The following is a 17,966-nucleotide window of genomic DNA, read 5'->3' as shown; positions in this document are numbered from 1 at the left end:
GATAATACCCAATGATCATCTCTCTGATACATTCATTCAGGATAGGGTAGAGTAGTTGCACCTTTCCAGTTTATTCTTCCAGATGCTAATGTCCTTGCGTGTGCCAATGGCCCAACTTGTATGCAATGTTGTCTTAGAAAGAAGTAATTAATGTTGTCTTTTGGACTAAATGTCTCACAAAACCTATTTCTCAAAACAAATACAACAATCCACATACACTCTGATTTCGCAAATGTCATTGTCCCCAAAATAAATATAAGAATCCATATAGACGCTGACTTCACAAATGACAAATTAAATATGATATATTTGCCACAAGGTTCTTACGCAAGTTGCGCAATAATATATAGGGACATAGGGTGATGGCACAATAAGAAGTCAAACCAACTCAAGTTTGATTCCTGTCAAACAAACGCACAACTGTATACTGTTTCTTGGAGATTGTCTGAAGGACATGTCATTTGATCATTAAGTTTCATGATAAATACCAAAAATTGTGTTTTAAATTTCGTAGAGACATTACATTTTAACTAATTATGTATTTAATAAATATAAATTAATTGTATTTTCATGTTTTCACAGGTTTCAACAGACAACGATAAAATACACACAAAATCTGTGTTTTAGCAAGAAATACAACCGAATAAAGCTTAAACTTGAAATCTTCAGTATCAATTCATTTAAAGCTCCAAACTGCCAGCAAAACTCATGGACTCAGAGAACCATGAAACAAGTTGAATAATCCAAACTTGAGTCCCTAAGCTAACTAAAGAAGAGATTTTTGGATAAAAAACTTGGTCAAACTGACCTAAATTAGCCCGAAAATCAAGAAAAAACTTCAAATAGCGATATCTTCCGTCTCCTAACTCTGATTCAAGCATTTGACTAGCTAAAATGATCAACGCAGAAAACTCTACGTAACGATATCTAGATTCTAAAAAATGGTCGTACAGTTTGGAATATGAAGATAAAGCCAAAGCTTGTTACTATTAAGTCCAAGCCCATTACTATTCCCTATAATATTCTCTGAAATATTATATTTTATTTGTAACCGTTAGATTTAGATTAAATGGATTAAATCTAGACCATCTAAAAAACTATAAATAGAAGGGTCTAGTTTTAGTTTTTCGGATGGAATGGTTAGCATTTCCATCAGTATGAATAGAGTAGTTTACTGCTTTCCTAGTGTAATGAAGAATTTAATTTCCAGTTTTTAATTAAAATGTTTTTAATTCTATTTTATTTTTTGTTAATTAGAATAACACTTTAGTTTCTGTGATCTCGGAGCAGAAACTCTGCCCGAATGAGAATTACCGTTAGGGAGGGTGTTTCGATAAATATAACGATTAGGAACCGAGTAAGTTCACCCAGAGATGGGGTTTTGAATCGATTCCACACGCTAATAACACTCGTTCAGAGATGAAGAGCCGTTATTAGGGATAAAAAATCGGAACTAACTCTTTTAACGGAGATATGATTCGCTCAAACGGATTTTCTATCTCCGTAATCAAAGTCTATTTTATTTTATTTCCATTATTTTCTCACCTAAATTTACTTTCACAAATTCACGTGATCATATTAATTTTGTTTATAAATAACGTTTTGCAATTTTATTGAAATGCGAACGAAATAACAAACTCGACCGTTGTTTTATAGACATTACACTTCACATTAGTGCTTATGTTATATTTCATCAATAAACTTCAATAAAAAACAAATTCTAGTGAAAACAATAACATACATCATCTCAAAATCATATAGATTGTAAAGAAATTGATTCTCATTAGTTGTGAAAAATGATTTACAAAGATACCTTACAAACTGAGAGCTGGATTTAACAAAATAAGTAAGTAACTAACTAACTGTAACAGAATTAGGGTCAGTTGTTACATTCCAAGTTTCCAACTAGTAATGACAAATACGTGACATACACAGTGTTTTAGAACGATCTAGAGATTGATATACTCTAATAATCGAACCTATGGGCTATGGCCTGCATATACTAAGATGTTTTTTTTTACTAATCACTACAATAATCATTTAACATATCGATCGATAGTGTAACAATTTGGACAAATGCCAAAATATTAATCACTTCTTATGAGAGGTTGGTGTAATGTGAGAGATTTTGTAGTATAAATAAAAATAAGGGTTAATGAGTATTACATCCCCAAAATAAAAATAAAAATTGGGTTGATCGTGTTTTTTTTGTGTATTTGGGTGGTGGCCGGGTCCCAATTGGCTCATCTAGTGGGGGGTAATACTTGTTAACCCTAAAAATAAACTTGATATGGACAAATGATAAGGACTTATAATAAGAGGAGTTGGTGTGTGTGACTTCTGAAAGTTGAAAACAAGAGAACTGAGGAGAGAACAGAGAAGAGATGGCCGCTTATTAGAATGACCGCGTTGGTCACCGGTGGAACTAAAGGAATTGGGTATCAGTGGCGGAGCTAGAAAATTGAGTGAGGGTGAGCCAACCCCGACCTACAAAGCATACTAAAAAAACAAAATAATAAAATTAAATTAAATTAAAAATCAATTTTTTACTAATTATTCATAATTCATAATTCTTATTTGAAATTATTATTTCACACAAAATGAAAAGAATCAAAACTGACTATCAGTGCAAATCTCTAGACCCATTAATGTTGTTATGTACTAATGTCCAGACTAATATGAATAATTTAAGTAGTTCTTGCATCTACATTTCTTAATTTTTTAATTCTCTCAGGTGGTTCTAGATATGATTAGGTTTTACTAATATCACATAAAGTGATGCAATAATTGTTGAAAGGGGGCTCTATTTTATTATATATAGAGATTATTCCAAGTTCTTCGAGAAATTATATAGGTACTGATTGGGTGGTCACGAACATAAATTTGGAACTTCAATCAAATCATCTCAAGAATTAGAGTTCAATCTTTCATTAGGTCCAGTATAGTGTATCCAATCAACTATCCATAGTGTGCATATGGAGTTGGCTTTAACTTGCCTTTGTGAGACCGAGAGTATTGTACAAGACTAGTCCGACTTAATGAGCTTAACAAAGGAAATCATTAAGTACTAACACATTTCAAAATATAAGAATGAAAAAGCTTAACCTAAACATTTATCATCTCACTAATGTCATTTAGATTTAAAGAGGCGGAGCATGAGCCAGTACCAGGTGAAAAGTCAGAAAACCTTTTAATTCGATCTTCCAGCCTTCTTTAGCCAGGTTGCCTTCTATAAATCAAAGGACTAAGAATTGACCAATAATCCAAGACTATATAAAACCTACCTGTAAAGACTCAAATTCTTGTTAAGGGTATTTTAGTAAATTACATAGCAAACCTAGGGACATTTAAGTAATTGGTCGGTCGGGTTTACATTTCAAACTTACGTAACTTAATGAAACTTAACTCAAACTCATAAGCCACGTTAGATAAGCAAATCATATGAGAAAAATTTGACAAAATATCGGTTAGCGGCTTTCTGCGTTCGAAACTGGCACAAGTTAACAGCTTACATGCATGAGTGGGTTATCGTTATAGCCTGCGGTGGGATAGAATGTAGGAGATTAAATTAAGTTGGATGGGCCGAAAAATAATTTCGACCGCTAAGTCAAATTAGTTAGTGGTTAGGAGTGAATTATACTTTAGGCCTAATTTAGACAATTGGGCTTGGGCCTTAATAACTAAAACATGTGAAGGAAAAAAAAAACAAAAAATCGCACGAAACAATATCACATCCAAATTTTTTCCCCAATTTCGCAACCACTAAAACCTAAGAAAGAGAAAATTCAAATTCACCAAATTTCATCAATCCAAACCCAAAATTCAAACACCCATCTCTTGTAAACACTAGATTCAAATGGGAAGATTCAAAAATTGATTTGAATTGCATCGTAATTCTGCGAAAGCCGAAAGATGAGTAATTTCGTTTCAAACAAATAGTTTAAATTCAATTTAGATGGAATTGGTTGTAGTTAATGAAAAATAATTGGAATGAGGTGTTTTAAATGTTGGCAGTAGCTAATTGGAGGGAGATATATTAGCGGATTGGTGGAGAAGAAAACTAAAGGAGCTACTCGTATTGATTTAGTAAGAATTATGGTTTACCCACTCCATTTTGAGCAGTTCATGTCGGGTTATAATTGTTTAAGAGTAGATTGAGTAATGAACGATTGATAAGGAGTACAACAGTAAATGTTACAAGAATTAATGTAAATGGAAGGGTGTGGAAATTGTTGTAGTTGTAATTTGGAAGAGATATGATTGGTGTTGACGTGAGGTACAGCGCTAGAAATGCCCTGTAGCTCTGTTAACTGTAGTTAGAGGAAAAATTTCCTAAAACCAAATTCGTAGCGTCGAGATTCTTCTCGACTTACGTTAGATAAGAATTCTCGTTCGTTCGATAACTTCTAATAGTCGACATATATGTATATGATGTTATAGGAGTCAAATAAGAGTGGATTCGGTTAAGCGGGCTCGATTCGGTTAAGTGGGCTTAAGGAGAACGGAACTTGCTAAAGTAGGAACCTACATACCAATATATAGTTCGCTTATTTTCATGCATGATTTGAGTTGTTTAAAATGATAAGAGATAGTTTGTGTATCAACCAGCATGTATATGTGATATTCATGTTTTACATTGTATTTCCTCGATATAAACTAAATATATGAATAGCTTTCGTGTGAAATGGTTTTGCGAAATCTGGATAGTGGGGATTTATTTTCTTTGTTGGTTTTGGGAAGGGTTCTCGTCTCTTGTCTCAGTAAGGAGATAGAGAGATGGATTTTGTAATGCGGGTAAGGATTACCCAGTTGTTTGTAACTATGTGTGAGGTTCTTGATTGTTTCACGGATGGTTCATTGTTATTTACGATGATTCGCCGTTTAGGAATCATCGGTTGTCATTTACTATGACTGGCTCGTTTGGGAGTCATAGGTTGCATTACTCGATTGTTGGAAATCCAGGAACTCACACATACAGAACCAACAGTTTTAAAAGAAAAACTAAATATGTAACTATAGTATTTGGAAATAATCGGTAATACGAGTATATATATTACTATGCTTATCACGAGGGGATTTAGAAAATAATTGATGAATTCCTATAAAGAAGGAATTGTTGTCGCATTTTCGGAGACGGCAGTTCGCTCTAGGATTCCAATTGTGATGTACACCTTTTGAGGTGGTGGGCCACCTTTAAAGGGATGCATTACAGGATGTAGTCCGGGAATTCCCTTTCTACTTTTCTAGATAACCATGCTTGTACATGTCACGCTGTATAGTGCTTAGCTTGTGTGAGGTTACATGTTACCTCGATGAGGTTTAGACGCGAGGAGTGAGAGTTTAGTCCACTCGGATGTGTGTCGATCCCTGAAAGTCTGCTAGTCGTCGAACGGTTGACTACCGTAGTTAGGTGACAAAGTATGGGCGTGGTCACAGGGCCCACCTGAGCCCTAAAAGCTTTGGGGATTTTGTGTGTACGAACACAACAACGACATTTCAGCTCCTGCCCGGTAAAATCGAAAACAACAACGGTGCATGGTTCACACTGGAAAGTACTGAACCGAGATTGCTGTGGATGGGCAATGAAAATACCGGTCGTAGCCCTCACCATTCTAATAGGATGCATCGGCCACAATAGTTGTATGATGTTTGTGAAAACTATATTTTGAATATTAACGAAGCATGTCGAAATAATTTATGCTAGTTAGTGATGTACTATATAGTCACGATATTTGGATATTATTATGGAAACCTGCATGTTTTAAATGTTTTACTATAAGTAGTCTATTTATTGGTTATGTGCGTTTCTACTGGGCATAGTTGTTTTGTTCATCTTACATTAATCTTTCAGCCGAGCCCCTTGCGGAGGAGACTTTCCCTACCACTGGGGATGATGGTTATGGAGATTTGGGGGGTTTCCTTTATGCTTGACGAGGGACAGAGTCGAGTGATTTTGGTTGTATAGAGAGAGACTAGTTTCTTTTGTTGTATATATAGAGAGCTAGGTCATTTTGATGTACTAAACGATGTATTGGAGTAATAGTTACACTCAATCATTTTGTGGATATGTATATATATCTTTCTGTTGTTTAGAAAGTAGGATTTATATGGAAATAGTTGTTGGAAGATTTTTTTTATGCGATGTCCAGGTTATGACAGGTTTTTCGTATATGAAATGTCGATTAAACAAAAGAGGCTCTGCCGAAATTTCGATAGAATCAGGATAGCGACCACCTCGAGATTCATCTTCGCGTCCTCGGGATGTGTGTTGGGTCTTGGGGCGTGACACTACCGAAGCATATATAACACTTAAAAGAATTAGGTTGGGATTAGTTTTTCTCTTTTTCATTTTTTTTCTTTCCTGCCTTGGGTTTTTTTGGCATCGAGTGAAGTATTTATAATTTTCTTCTATAGAATATAAACTAGAAAGTGAGGGTACACTAGGGTGTACCATGCCCCCCCTGGCTCTGCCACTACCACCAACTTTAACCTCCGTAAGACATAGCAGTGGATCTCCATCCCACAGTAATACCCTATTTAAATAATCAACAAAAAGCCCATTCTCAGCATACCCGGCCAGCAATAATAGCATTTCCATGACACTACATCTTCTAGAAAACGCCGCAAACACATCATCCTCCAGTCCTCCACGCAACCATATTTTGCGTACAATGATACGAGCGCATTCCCGATAAGAGTGTGATTCTAAACTTGACTTAATAACGTACCCATGAACACTCCTCCCAGAAGCTATACCTTTCAACCTAGCATAAAACAGTAGCAATACTAATCACATTGGGCTTAGGCTGCTCACAATTACATGCATATCATAGAACAAATTCATTTACAACAGTAAAATCAACAAAGCCTCGAGAACAAACATACCCAGATAAAAGAATATTCCGATCCAAATAACAGGATCATTCATTTTTTCGTCCAATCCATCAAATAGTTTTCACCAATGCAATCCATATTTTGGAGGCCAATAAGGAGGAGCTAAAACTCTATTTCGATGGGTGTTCCAACCAGTAATGATTAGTGGTGTCAAATGCCTTCCCTCAAAACTTTTACTTCGAGGACCAAATCATTTTACCGCCCTCAACCCTCTCGGGGGTTTTGGAGGCCAATACTATGATACATTTGATTTAAAAATAAATTTAGAAACATTAGTTAAAAATAATAAAATCGAATGCACTTCACAATTAAACCTTCAAACTACTAAAAACTTGTTAAAGTTGTATTAGTCAATTAAGATCAATTAAATTCATTTCATAAAATATTATAATGAAATTATAAGGTTGGCAAATTTAATAGATAAACGATTTTTTAAGTGATTTTTAGCATATTAATGTTAAAATGAAATATATTGTAATTTTTTTATTAAAAATATTAAATTTGAGGGCCTAATGAAAAACCCTCCCCCTCAAAGGCTTGATAATAATAGGTCTTTGAAAAAGTAGGTATGTGTAAGGGTTTGAGGAATACCCCTAGTAATGATACACAAATCTACTAATTTGACCTACTTAACCAACCTACTAATGATAACCATTGATTTACATAAAGATATGTGTCTAAAAAGTTATTCAAAAAATGAGTCGCAATAATAGGTGCGTGTAACATGATAAACTGTTCTTTTATAACATGTGAAATTAGATGAAAAAAATCATAAAATGAAGTCACGTGTTGACTTAATTAAAGTGAAGTCATGTGCAAAGTTTCACAGGCCGAGGTCCTTTATAAATATCCATAGAAATGGAGACATATATCCACGATGATTAAATTGGAGGCCTATTTAGGGGCCACGTTGGAGGCAATTTTTCTTTAAGGTCTGTTAAATTTAGAGATAAAGGCTTATATCCAGGTCCCATAGGTAATGCCCTAAGCACCTACATATAGCATACATATTCATTAAAGCCTTAGAAGACGCGGCCTTGTCACACCTAGGGGTGATAAAAGGGTCGGGCCGGGCTAGCCCGACCCTCAAACTATAAATGCCCTCATGATTGAAGGCCGGGTCAGCCCGTACCTATTTTGTATTGAGGGCCGGGTCGAGTAGGGTCAAGCATGAAAACTCAAGTCCTTAACCCACCCCTCGACCCTCGTTTTTCAGGGCCAAATGAGGGCTGGGTAAAACCCTATCTAATTATACTTTACTAATTTACTTTTTTTTTTTGTAATTTTTTGTTTATTTTTATCATACTTTGATTATATATATCAATTTTAACTAAGTATACAAAACTAATTCTTATGCTTTTAAAAAACAAAAATAGAGATAGAGATGATGAAAGAGATGATACTCTTAAAATATCTACATTTTTCATACTTAATTATGTTGTTAGGTTGGATTTGCTTTTATGTATAACTTATATACCTATCATTCAATCAATTACAAAAATTGCATATGTTATGTTATGTTCTAATTTATCTCTAATTGAAAACTAAATTTAGTGATTTTTTTTTATACAACTTAGATATAATTATAATATAATGTAAAATAACAAAACGTATGAGGGCCAAGTGAGGGCTTAATGAGGGCCGGGCTCATGTTTCAGAACCTACGCCCTAGCTCGCTCTTTATAAACATGAGGGCCAAGCCGGATCGCCTCTCAAATTTGTGAGGACCAACTTTTGTGGGTTTGAGCATGCAATTTTGAAGGCCGGGTTGGGGCGAGTTGAAAGCCTGAGGGCTAAATTATCACCCCTACTCACACCCCAAACTTGAGACCATACCCATGCAAGGCTCTGGCAGAGCTGTACATGACTTAACCAGAGCAAAAGCTAACTGATCAGGTCCTCTAAAACTTTTTCTTTGAGCTAAAAACAGTGAAAGTGCTTCTCTGTGCAGGAGTTCAAACTGAAGTTTCTTATATTAGCATTCCACGTTCTAAAATCTTCTCTGTCGGACATTTTGTGGAACAAATTTTTTGCATACGTGACACGTGAAAAATTATATATCGATATCTCCGAAATATCAATCTCATAGATATCAGTTTCTAGTTTTCGGATCGATATATTAGGATCTATCTACTAGTTGGTCACGTATTCTATTAAGTAACAACGGTACCACTCACAACGTAACAATTGTTATCGAAGACTTTTATACTATATATCAACGGCTCATAATTTAAATTAACCTACTAACACAAATACGTCGTCAAAGGAAAAGCTTCGCATTACTCTTTTCTCTCCACTTTAAAGATTGGATATTTAGAAAGAAAAAAGAAGAAGAATTTTGTATTTGTAAGTATTATTTGTTTTGAATTTATTATAATTGTATGTAATTTGAATTTGGTGTCTTCCAGGTGAAGTATGGATGGGGCAAAACTTATAACAATTTGTCAGTTTGGTGGTGAGTTTGAGAGCAATAAAGACGGTACATTATTATCCTATAAAGGAGGAGAAGCACATGCAGTAGATGTTGATGAAGATACATGTTTTGAAGATTTCAAATTGGAGATTGCTGAGATGATTAATTGTAGCTCTGGTTTGGTGTCCATCAAGTACTTTCTCCCTGGAAACAGGAAAACTCTCATTACTATATCTAATGATAAAGATTTAAAGCGGATGATCACTTTTAATAGGGATTCACTCACTGTCGACGTCTTTGTCACTGCTGGAGAAATTGTTGGTCATGATCTCTCCAACACTCCCGCCAGTAGGTACTTTTCTTTTCATTTCATGTAGTTAGATTATTTTTTATGAGATCTTATTGAGTCAGTTGCTTATGCAGGTCTAGTAGAACAACTTTATCAGAAGCAGTTGTTCCACTTGAGGACACTCCTATAGATATTGGTGTTAATACCCAACCTGATCATATTGTTGATTCCCTTACTGACATACCAGTTGATAGTGCACCACCAATTCGTCCGTTTCCTTTCTCTGATCGTAAGCATCATAATGTTCCAAGTCTGTGGGAGAATGCTATAACAGGAGTGAGTCAGCGGTTTCGTAACGTTCATGAATTTCGTGAAGCATTGCGTAAATACTCAATTGCTCATACATTTGCATATAAATTTAAGAAGAATGACAGTCATCGTGTAACTGTCAAATGCAAATCAGAAAATTGCCCTTGGCGGATACACGCTTCAAGATTGTCCACTACCCAGTTATTTTGTATAAAGAAAATGAATCCGACACATACATGTGAAGGAGGTGTTCTGACAAGTGGATCTCATGCAACAACAACCTGGGTGGCTGGTATTGTAAAAGAAAAGTTGCGAGAGTCTCCAAATTACAAGCCAAAGGATATCGTCAACGACATAAAACAAGAGTATGGAGTTGAGCTGAACTATTCACAGGCATGGCGGGGAAAAGAAATTGCAAGGGAGCAACTTCGGGGTTCTCACAAAGAGGCATATAGTCAATTGCCCTTTTTCTGTGAGAGGATAATGGAGACTAATCCGGGTAGTTTTGCTTCCTTCACCACTAAGGATGACTCAACTTTCCATCGTCTTTTTATCTCATTCCATGCCTCACTGCATGGGTTCCAGCTAGGTTGTCGTCCCCTCCTTTTCCTTGATAGTTTACCTTTGAACTCCAAATACCAGGAGACTTTATTAGCTGCAACAGCAGCTGATGGGGATGATGGTGTTTTCCCAGTTGCCTTTGCTATAGTAGATTCGGAGACTGTCGATAACTGGCATTGGTTTTTAATGGAACTGAGATCTGCAGTTTCAACTTCGCAATCCATAACATTTGTGGCAGACGCCGAGAAGGGTTTAAGCGAATCAATACCTCAGATTTTTGGAAACTGTTACCATGCCTATTGTCTAAGGTACCTCTCAGAGAACTTCAGGAAAGATTTACCGGCTCATTTTTCTCATGAAGTGAAACGTCTTTTGGTTGCGGATCTGGATTGTGCTGCTTATGCATTCAAATCGGACGAGTTTCACAGGAGCACTGAAAGCATCAAAGGTTTATCTCCGGAAGCTTTCAGTTGGATTCTGCGTAGTAAGCCTGAACATTGGGCAAATGCATTTTTTGAGGGTGCGAGGTACAACCTTATGACATCAAACTTTGGAGAAATGTTCTACAGTTGGGTTTCGGAGGCATACGAGTTACCAATAACACAAATGGTTGATGCGTTACGTGGGAAGATGATGGAGTTGATTTATAAACGAAATGTGGATTCTAGTCAGTGGCTGACAAGATTAACTCCTTCAATGGAGGAAAGACTACAGAAAGAGATTCTAAAGGCACACTCCTTTCAAGTATTATTCACGCCTGGTAGTAACTCCACATTTGATGTTCATGGTGATTCCATTGAAAATGTTGATATAGATCAGTGCATCTGCAGCTGCAAAGGGTGGCAAATAAATGGTTTACCTTGTTGCCATGCCGTTGCCGTTCTTAAGTGCATTAATAGAAGCCCCTATGATTACTGTTCCAGATACTTCACAACTGAGAGTTATAGATTAACTTATTCAAAGTCAATAAACCCTGTACCAGATGTGGACAAGCCCTTGCAGAAAGAATTGTCTGAGGCTACAGTGGTTGTGACGCCTCCTCCTACACGTCGTCCACCGGGTAGGCCAAAGATTAATCGAAATGTATCACAAGGGTTAGACAAAAGGAAGCTTCAGTGTAGTAAGTGCAAGGGTATTGGGCACAATAAGTTAACATGCAAAGAAGCTGTATAATGAAGTTAGCTGCTGTAAGTATGTAGCTTTATTTTCCTCGCCGTTTAGGTAGTATCCTTGTATGGACATGAAAGTTACTAAATATTTCTGCTGTAATTTTCCTCTGCTTGCAACGGCATGTCCCCATAAGTTTGTGCATCTGATCTTAGATATTAAATATCACAAATAGTCTTTTTGTGCTGCTCAATTTCTGTGCTCTCTTGATATGTGAATTCTTTATATTCGTGGTTGTTTCCTTGCTCCATTCTTGTTTAAATAATGATCTTCTGACTTTGGTTTTATTAGTGCTGAAGTCTAAAAAGGCTTAGCAAATGAATGCTTAGCCGGTAACTAGGGTTTTTCTTTTTCTTTTTTTTTGTTTGGTTGTTGTTGTTGTTTTTTTATTTTAATTTTTGGGTTTAAAATTGCATATAGACATTATCTCAATCAGATTGAGAAGCTGACGATGTCAATTCTCTCTTTCTACTCGTTTACCAAGTAAGAGTAATCTGTAAGGAACCGAATAGAAGATTGTGGCTAGGGGAATTTAAGAAAACCTACTCCAAATATTTAGTGCTGAGCGGCTAGTAACAAGTAGTTCAGTCACGTATTGGAACATAGAATGATAATAGCATCACTGTCCCAATGTTTTTATCCCAGCCAGTTAATATATTCCAAGTGCTATTCCTTGGCGTTGGTGGTTTAGTAACGGTGTTTCCTATGTGTACTTAAGCTTATTATTGTAATTTTTATAACACCTTCAGCTTGCAACTTCATTCAAATATTGTTGTGCCCTGTACAAATAAAGGAGGGCCTATCTCCATTATGGAAATTTTGTTGGAGAGTAGTGTTGACCGAGGAATGTGAGAAGCTGGTAGCAGAGAAGAAATTTCACTACGAAAAAAAAGGGTTGTTGTGTCGTTTCTGAAAATTCTGTTGTCGGGTATATAATTAACCGACACAACAAACTTTCTTGTGCGGTTTGCATTAGGAACAGTTTTGTTGTGTCAGTTCTTTGAAAAGCGACACTACTAGATTTTTAGTTGTGTCGGTTGTATTTAAACCGACAATACAATGCCATTTGTTGTGTCACTTCGGATAAAAATTTGAGTTTAATTAGTGTTTGTACTGAAATATTTCAAGTATCCCGCTCAAAGCCCTAACTTCACGAAATTAAGAAATTAGCCGGAAAAAAAAACTCAAGCTTTTATACTATTTCGTTTCTGCCATGACCCTCCATCATCTCGTCCTGCCATCTCCCACTCTAATCTCGTCTTCGCCATATCCCTCTGTCTTCTTTATAAATCCTGACCACATCACCCCAAGTATTATTTGTTCGCCAACTTGCTCCTCGTCCCAACAAATCCAGATGGTGTCAAATTCTTATTTTACATGGGTGCTAGTAAAAAACAAGGGTTTTCACTTTATATTTCATACTGAACTCAGGTAACTGTTAATTTTTTTTTTGTTTTTTGTTTTTGAAGATTTAACGATTCCCCTTTTCTTGTTTTTTTTATGAAGTGGGTAATGTATACATTGGTTTTGTAGTCCTTCATTATATTCTTAGCTGTTATGCTCTTACTATTGCTTTTGTTTGTTATCTTCCTTTTGCTATAATGAGTGACTGTCTATGAATAGAAATTACTGAATTTAGGAGGTGTTGAAGTAATGATACAGTGAGCACTGTATCATATACTTCAACAGGAGGGACCAGCATTTTGGTTTTATGGGTTTCTTTCTTTTGGCACTGAAACTTAACTCAGTAAATTTTTGGGTTAAAATATATGACTTAACATTAACTTATTTGTTGTTGTTAGATATTTTTAAAGAAAGTTTATGATTCTGATGACACTTGTTCATTTGGTTGATGACTTTTGCTAATGACTTAATCTGTTTTTGTGTATAAAGCTGTAGGGGAAACATAAGTGTGAAGAACAGTAGAAAGAATAAAATATGCCTGGGAACAAGTATAATGGTACAGGAGGAAGAGTGAGGTTTCACCTAGCTTTAAGAAGGGAAAGAAAGATGGATTTTGGGTTGCTTTCTGTAAAGTCTTGAATTCTTTTTAAGGATAGTTTAGTAAATTACACTCGAGATCTAGAGACACTTATCTGTCGGGTTAACGGTTTTAGCCTTACGAGGTTTAAATAAATTTAACACTGATTTAGAAGCCTAAGTTAGTTTAGCAACCCACGTGCGAAAATTTTAAATTGCATATCATTGATTCATTGGGAACGTTTTATCGAGTTTTTGAACACGCGTAAATTTAACATGCCAAAATAGGATGGTAATAATTATGAGGATTTCTATTATTATATTAGATTTTTATTGGACTCGTTTTGTCGATATGAATTCATCTATATTATGTATGCAAAGATTGGGCTCAATTATCACAATTGGTGGAATAGTGTTCTTAGTGAATGTGGGGAGCTTACAAGCTTAATTAGTTATGATAGCATCGTAACAAAACACTGAGTATATTAGTATATGGTGGATAAGGGTAAGGGTGGTTGAAAGTAGAAATGGATTAACAGCACCTTAACATTGGTATTATTAACAAAGGGGTGCTAAATACCAAACCAAGTCAGTAAGTAGGATATATACAAGAAAAATTAGAAAGTTATAAAAAGACAAAATAAAGGAATGTGTGCTATTTCCTTTAATCCTCATGTACATCTCCGTATGAAACCTTGTAGTCTTGCTTCATATTAAATTGAAGGTTTGAATAAACAATTAAAAGAAGACATAAGGTGGGGTTTCAATAATGGGTTGATGGGTTTGCACGTACTGATGTTGTGCATACATGGTGGCAATTAGATTAAACCTAGAGAGAGATTGTTGTGAGTAGTTGGGTTGTTTACACATTGTTCAAACTGGTAAATTTTTACTTCTAATTTCTTAAGTTTTACTAGAATTTCAAGTACTCATGAAGTTGTTTCCTTCCCAATTATTGAATTCTTTAGTTAAGGCTTCAAATTAATATATATGGAATTAGTTGTGGGGTTTAAAAATCAGCAAGTTGTTGTTGTTGAGATGATGAAGTTCGAATTTCAGAGAAAGGAGAACTTGCTGAACCAAGTGGAGACATAGTGTGAAATAAGTGGTCACTGTTTCCGGTGAGTGATTGCTCTTTATTGTGTCTCTTTTTCTTAGTTTCTACCAAATTATGTACACATCAAATTAACAAAGATGACTGACCATCTAATTAACAAGGTTGTTATGGAATTAAGATACACCTTGTTGTCTGATGAGTTAATCCGCGAAACCGCAGTAACGTAGAAACACGAAATTTGTCGTTAGCTATACCGTGAATGAATACCGCAGTGGCTTGGTGATGGCCATGGTATGCAGTGGCATGCCAATGTCCTGTAGCAGCATGGCAGTGTCCTGTAGCGACCTGTAGTGTGGCCTGCAGCTGCCTAGAGTGGCTTGTAGTGTGGACTTTAGAAACATACACCTGAAGCCATACCTTGTAAGGTAAGTTACACATGCCTTAATGATCAAAACATGAGTTCTTATCGAGTTATGTGGACTCAAGTTAGAAAAACTTATTAGTTCTACGAATTATGATATTGAACTTACGGGTATATATTTATAGGACTCGACGTTGGAAATGGTTATTTGGAAATGCGTTGTGGTGAGGAAGCGTGCAAAGGTAGGAACTTACACTCCTGTCTATAGCATACTTATTTCATGCATGTTTTATTTATTTGAATGGTTAAAAGTTAGTTTGATTATTAAGTTCTATGCATGATTTGAATGGTTAAAAGTTAGTTTGACTATTAAGTTCCATGCACGATTAAGGTGGTTCAGCAAGGGCACCTTGTCCTTCTTTCAAGTTCATGAAACATTTTGCAGGTTTGTCTAAATTTTCTTACTAATCTTTCTTTAATTCATTGATTGGTGATCCTATTTGTACTCTGCCTCAAGTGTCATACAATAATGATAAATTTTCTTGCCACAATTATGTGTGCCACGCCCACTAGTTAGTCTTGGCTATTTGATTATTGAAACAAAAATTTGTATACAATCTTTACATGTCACCGATGTTTAATTATTCCGGCTAAGGATACCACAACATCTGGTTAGCTTGGTTAACGGAACTTATATCCGTTCTTGTTTGCTAGCAATTGTGTTGTTACAGTGGGGTTCTTTTGATAATATTCGTTTGTGTAGATTATCAGGGTGTGAGTTGGTTCTTTATTACTTTTCTCATGAACTCTCCTGCATGGGTTGCTGTAAATATTTGCAAGATGATGCACATTTGAGATGTACTTTTGTCAATTAGTTTAATGCTTATGCAGTTAGAAGGAGAGGCTACATCTAAAGCTATTTGTTTGGCTGGTTTGGTGAATACACCTTCGTAGGTAGTTCACTTATATGCATGTGTGCAAGTGCAGATATAGCGAAGGCTTGAAATCTGGTGAGATTCTCTTGTCTTTGATTTTCGGGTTATGTTTTCTAATTTTAGTGTCTATATTCAAGTTTTTTGTTGATTTGTATGTTTTTCTGTTTGAGGGTATATACTTATTTGTTTTTAGCTTTATATGGGTCAATTTAATTTGATGCACCTGTTCCAACTTTCACATTGTCCGCAAAATGTGATCTTATTGGTTTTTTGTAGGACAATTGGCTGTGTTTTATATGCAATTGCGTTGGGGTGTTTCTCAGTCTTGATAGTCTATCCTCACACTACGCTTAGGCTCTTGTTCACTTTCAGCAAAAAAAGTGAGTGGTACAAGCATTACTAGTGAGTATTACGCTTAGGTGGGGCCGGCTAATTTTTTTTTTTCGTTCTTATTGCAAAATTCTTGTGATTGTTAGTGCAATCAAAACATATCGATTTTGGGATTAAGTACGATCCCTCAACAGGTATCTATTGTATGGATTTCTATGTTGTTATGGAATGCCTGGGATACCGTGTAAGCCGTCATTGCAGGATATTTAGGGGCTGTAGATCACCTGTATCAATGGATTTTGTGTTTTTTACATTTTGTGGGTTTTAATTTTTTTTTTGTTTTACCCTATTTTTGTTTACCTTGATAAAAAAATACATTGAGGTTCTGCCATGTGAACTATTAGCCATTATGGATTGTATATGCATTTTGTACTTGATTTTATCGCTTTACAATATATTGAACCTAACTACTTCTTTTGTTTTGTTTTTCTTTTTTGTAGAATGAACTTAATAGAATGAGGCTATGATAGCTAGATAGATGGATGGGTATGCTAGATGTGAAATAATTTTCTCACATGGTGTTAGGCTAGGTTGATTAGGTTTTATTTTGTTGGTTTTGTAAACGTTTGAAGTTGTGTCTTGGTTGGTTGTTGTTTAGACAAATGAACTAATGTGGGATAATGGAATTATTTAGTAATGAAATGTGTTTGTTTTTCAGATTGCTGTGTTATTGATGGGGATGACAATAATTTTATATAGGTCAATTGTCAATTTTAAGGTGCTACGAAAAAAAAGAGAAAAGGTGACACAAGAAGGGATCAAATTGTCTCCCGTTTGTAGAAGAATTGACACAATAGTTCTATTTCTTGTGTCAGTTTGAGCTTTTCCAAAAACAAATTTATAGTTGTGAAATGCCAAAAACCCACACAAGTAGTATACTTGTTGTGTCAGTTTATACTTACAAACTGACACAAGTGCTATGTCTGTTGTGTCGGTTTTTAAAAACCTGTTGTGTCACTGGTTCTTGTGTCGCTTTGTAAATTTGAAAAATCCGACACATCATATTTGTTGTACAAGTCCCTTTTTTAGTAGTGTTTGGTGAAGTGTTGGCTGTTGTGTCAGATTGCTGAAACAGGAATTTGGATCTAGCGGAGGAGATTTTTGGAGATGAAAGTTTGGCATGCTTTTTTTGTTTTGGTAGTGATGGAGCTCAGTGTAATGCCACTACTAGGAACACCCCTTGCCATTAACCCGCACCTGTGTTTCAGCACTGGTGACAGTTGGTGTGCCTCCAGAGCATAGAATTCTTCAGAATTCAAAAACTATTCTGGTTTTACAAATTTGGGTTAACCAATATTATCCCCATTAGATGAGCCAATTAGGATTTCCCCCCACTAGAAATTAGGGTCCCCCAATACAAAAAAAAAAAATCAAATTGGGTTGACCGAATTTTCCAATTAGTGGGGGAGAGAGAAATCTTAATTGGCTCATCTAGTGGGGATAACACTAATTCACCCTACAAATTTTACAATTTGTTATTGATGTCTGTATCATTTGAAAGGAAGTAAAAACGAAAAAAAAAAATATAGTGTCATTTGACAGTCTTGGAAAAAGCAAATTTATTTATGTAGTTATGATATTTCAAACTCCAAAGCATGTTTTCTAACCTT

The 17,966-nt window shown here is 35.6% G+C and overlaps 1 protein-coding gene across 19 annotated transcripts; it reads left to right on the top strand.

The window, feature by feature from the left end:
• The first annotated feature begins 9,122 nt into the window (after window positions 1–9,122).
• Window positions 9,123–17,013, top strand: LOC147481114 (uncharacterized). Of its 19 annotated transcripts, none has more exons than XM_086577090.1 (7): window positions 9,123–9,240; window positions 9,303–9,659; window positions 9,731–14,494; window positions 14,673–15,095; window positions 15,217–15,273; window positions 15,923–16,041; window positions 16,243–17,013. In XM_086577090.1, exons 2-3 carry the CDS (start codon window positions 9,310–9,312, stop codon window positions 11,637–11,639), a joined length of 2,259 nt encoding a protein of 752 aa, XP_086433216.1. In that variant the 5' UTR covers window positions 9,123–9,240; window positions 9,303–9,309; the 3' UTR covers window positions 11,640–14,494; window positions 14,673–15,095; window positions 15,217–15,273; window positions 15,923–16,041; window positions 16,243–17,013. The 19 variants fall into 19 exon arrangements, with proteins under 19 accessions (XP_086433216.1, XP_086433222.1, XP_086433226.1 ...); XM_086577096.1 differs by having other exon boundaries at window positions 9,163–9,659; window positions 9,731–11,653; window positions 14,673–14,734; window positions 16,243–16,368; window positions 16,797–17,013; XM_086577100.1 differs by having other exon boundaries at window positions 9,163–9,659; window positions 9,731–11,653; window positions 14,673–14,734; window positions 14,890–15,095.
• The last annotated feature ends 953 nt before the right edge of the window (window positions 17,014–17,966 follow it).

This window comes from Coptis chinensis, chromosome 8, assembly GCF_015680905.1.
Source record: "Coptis chinensis isolate HL-2020 chromosome 8, ASM1568090v1, whole genome shotgun sequence".
In the NCBI taxonomy this organism is placed as follows: Eukaryota; Viridiplantae; Streptophyta; class Magnoliopsida; order Ranunculales; family Ranunculaceae; genus Coptis; species Coptis chinensis.
This window is presented reverse-complemented; position numbering and strand designations above follow the sequence as displayed.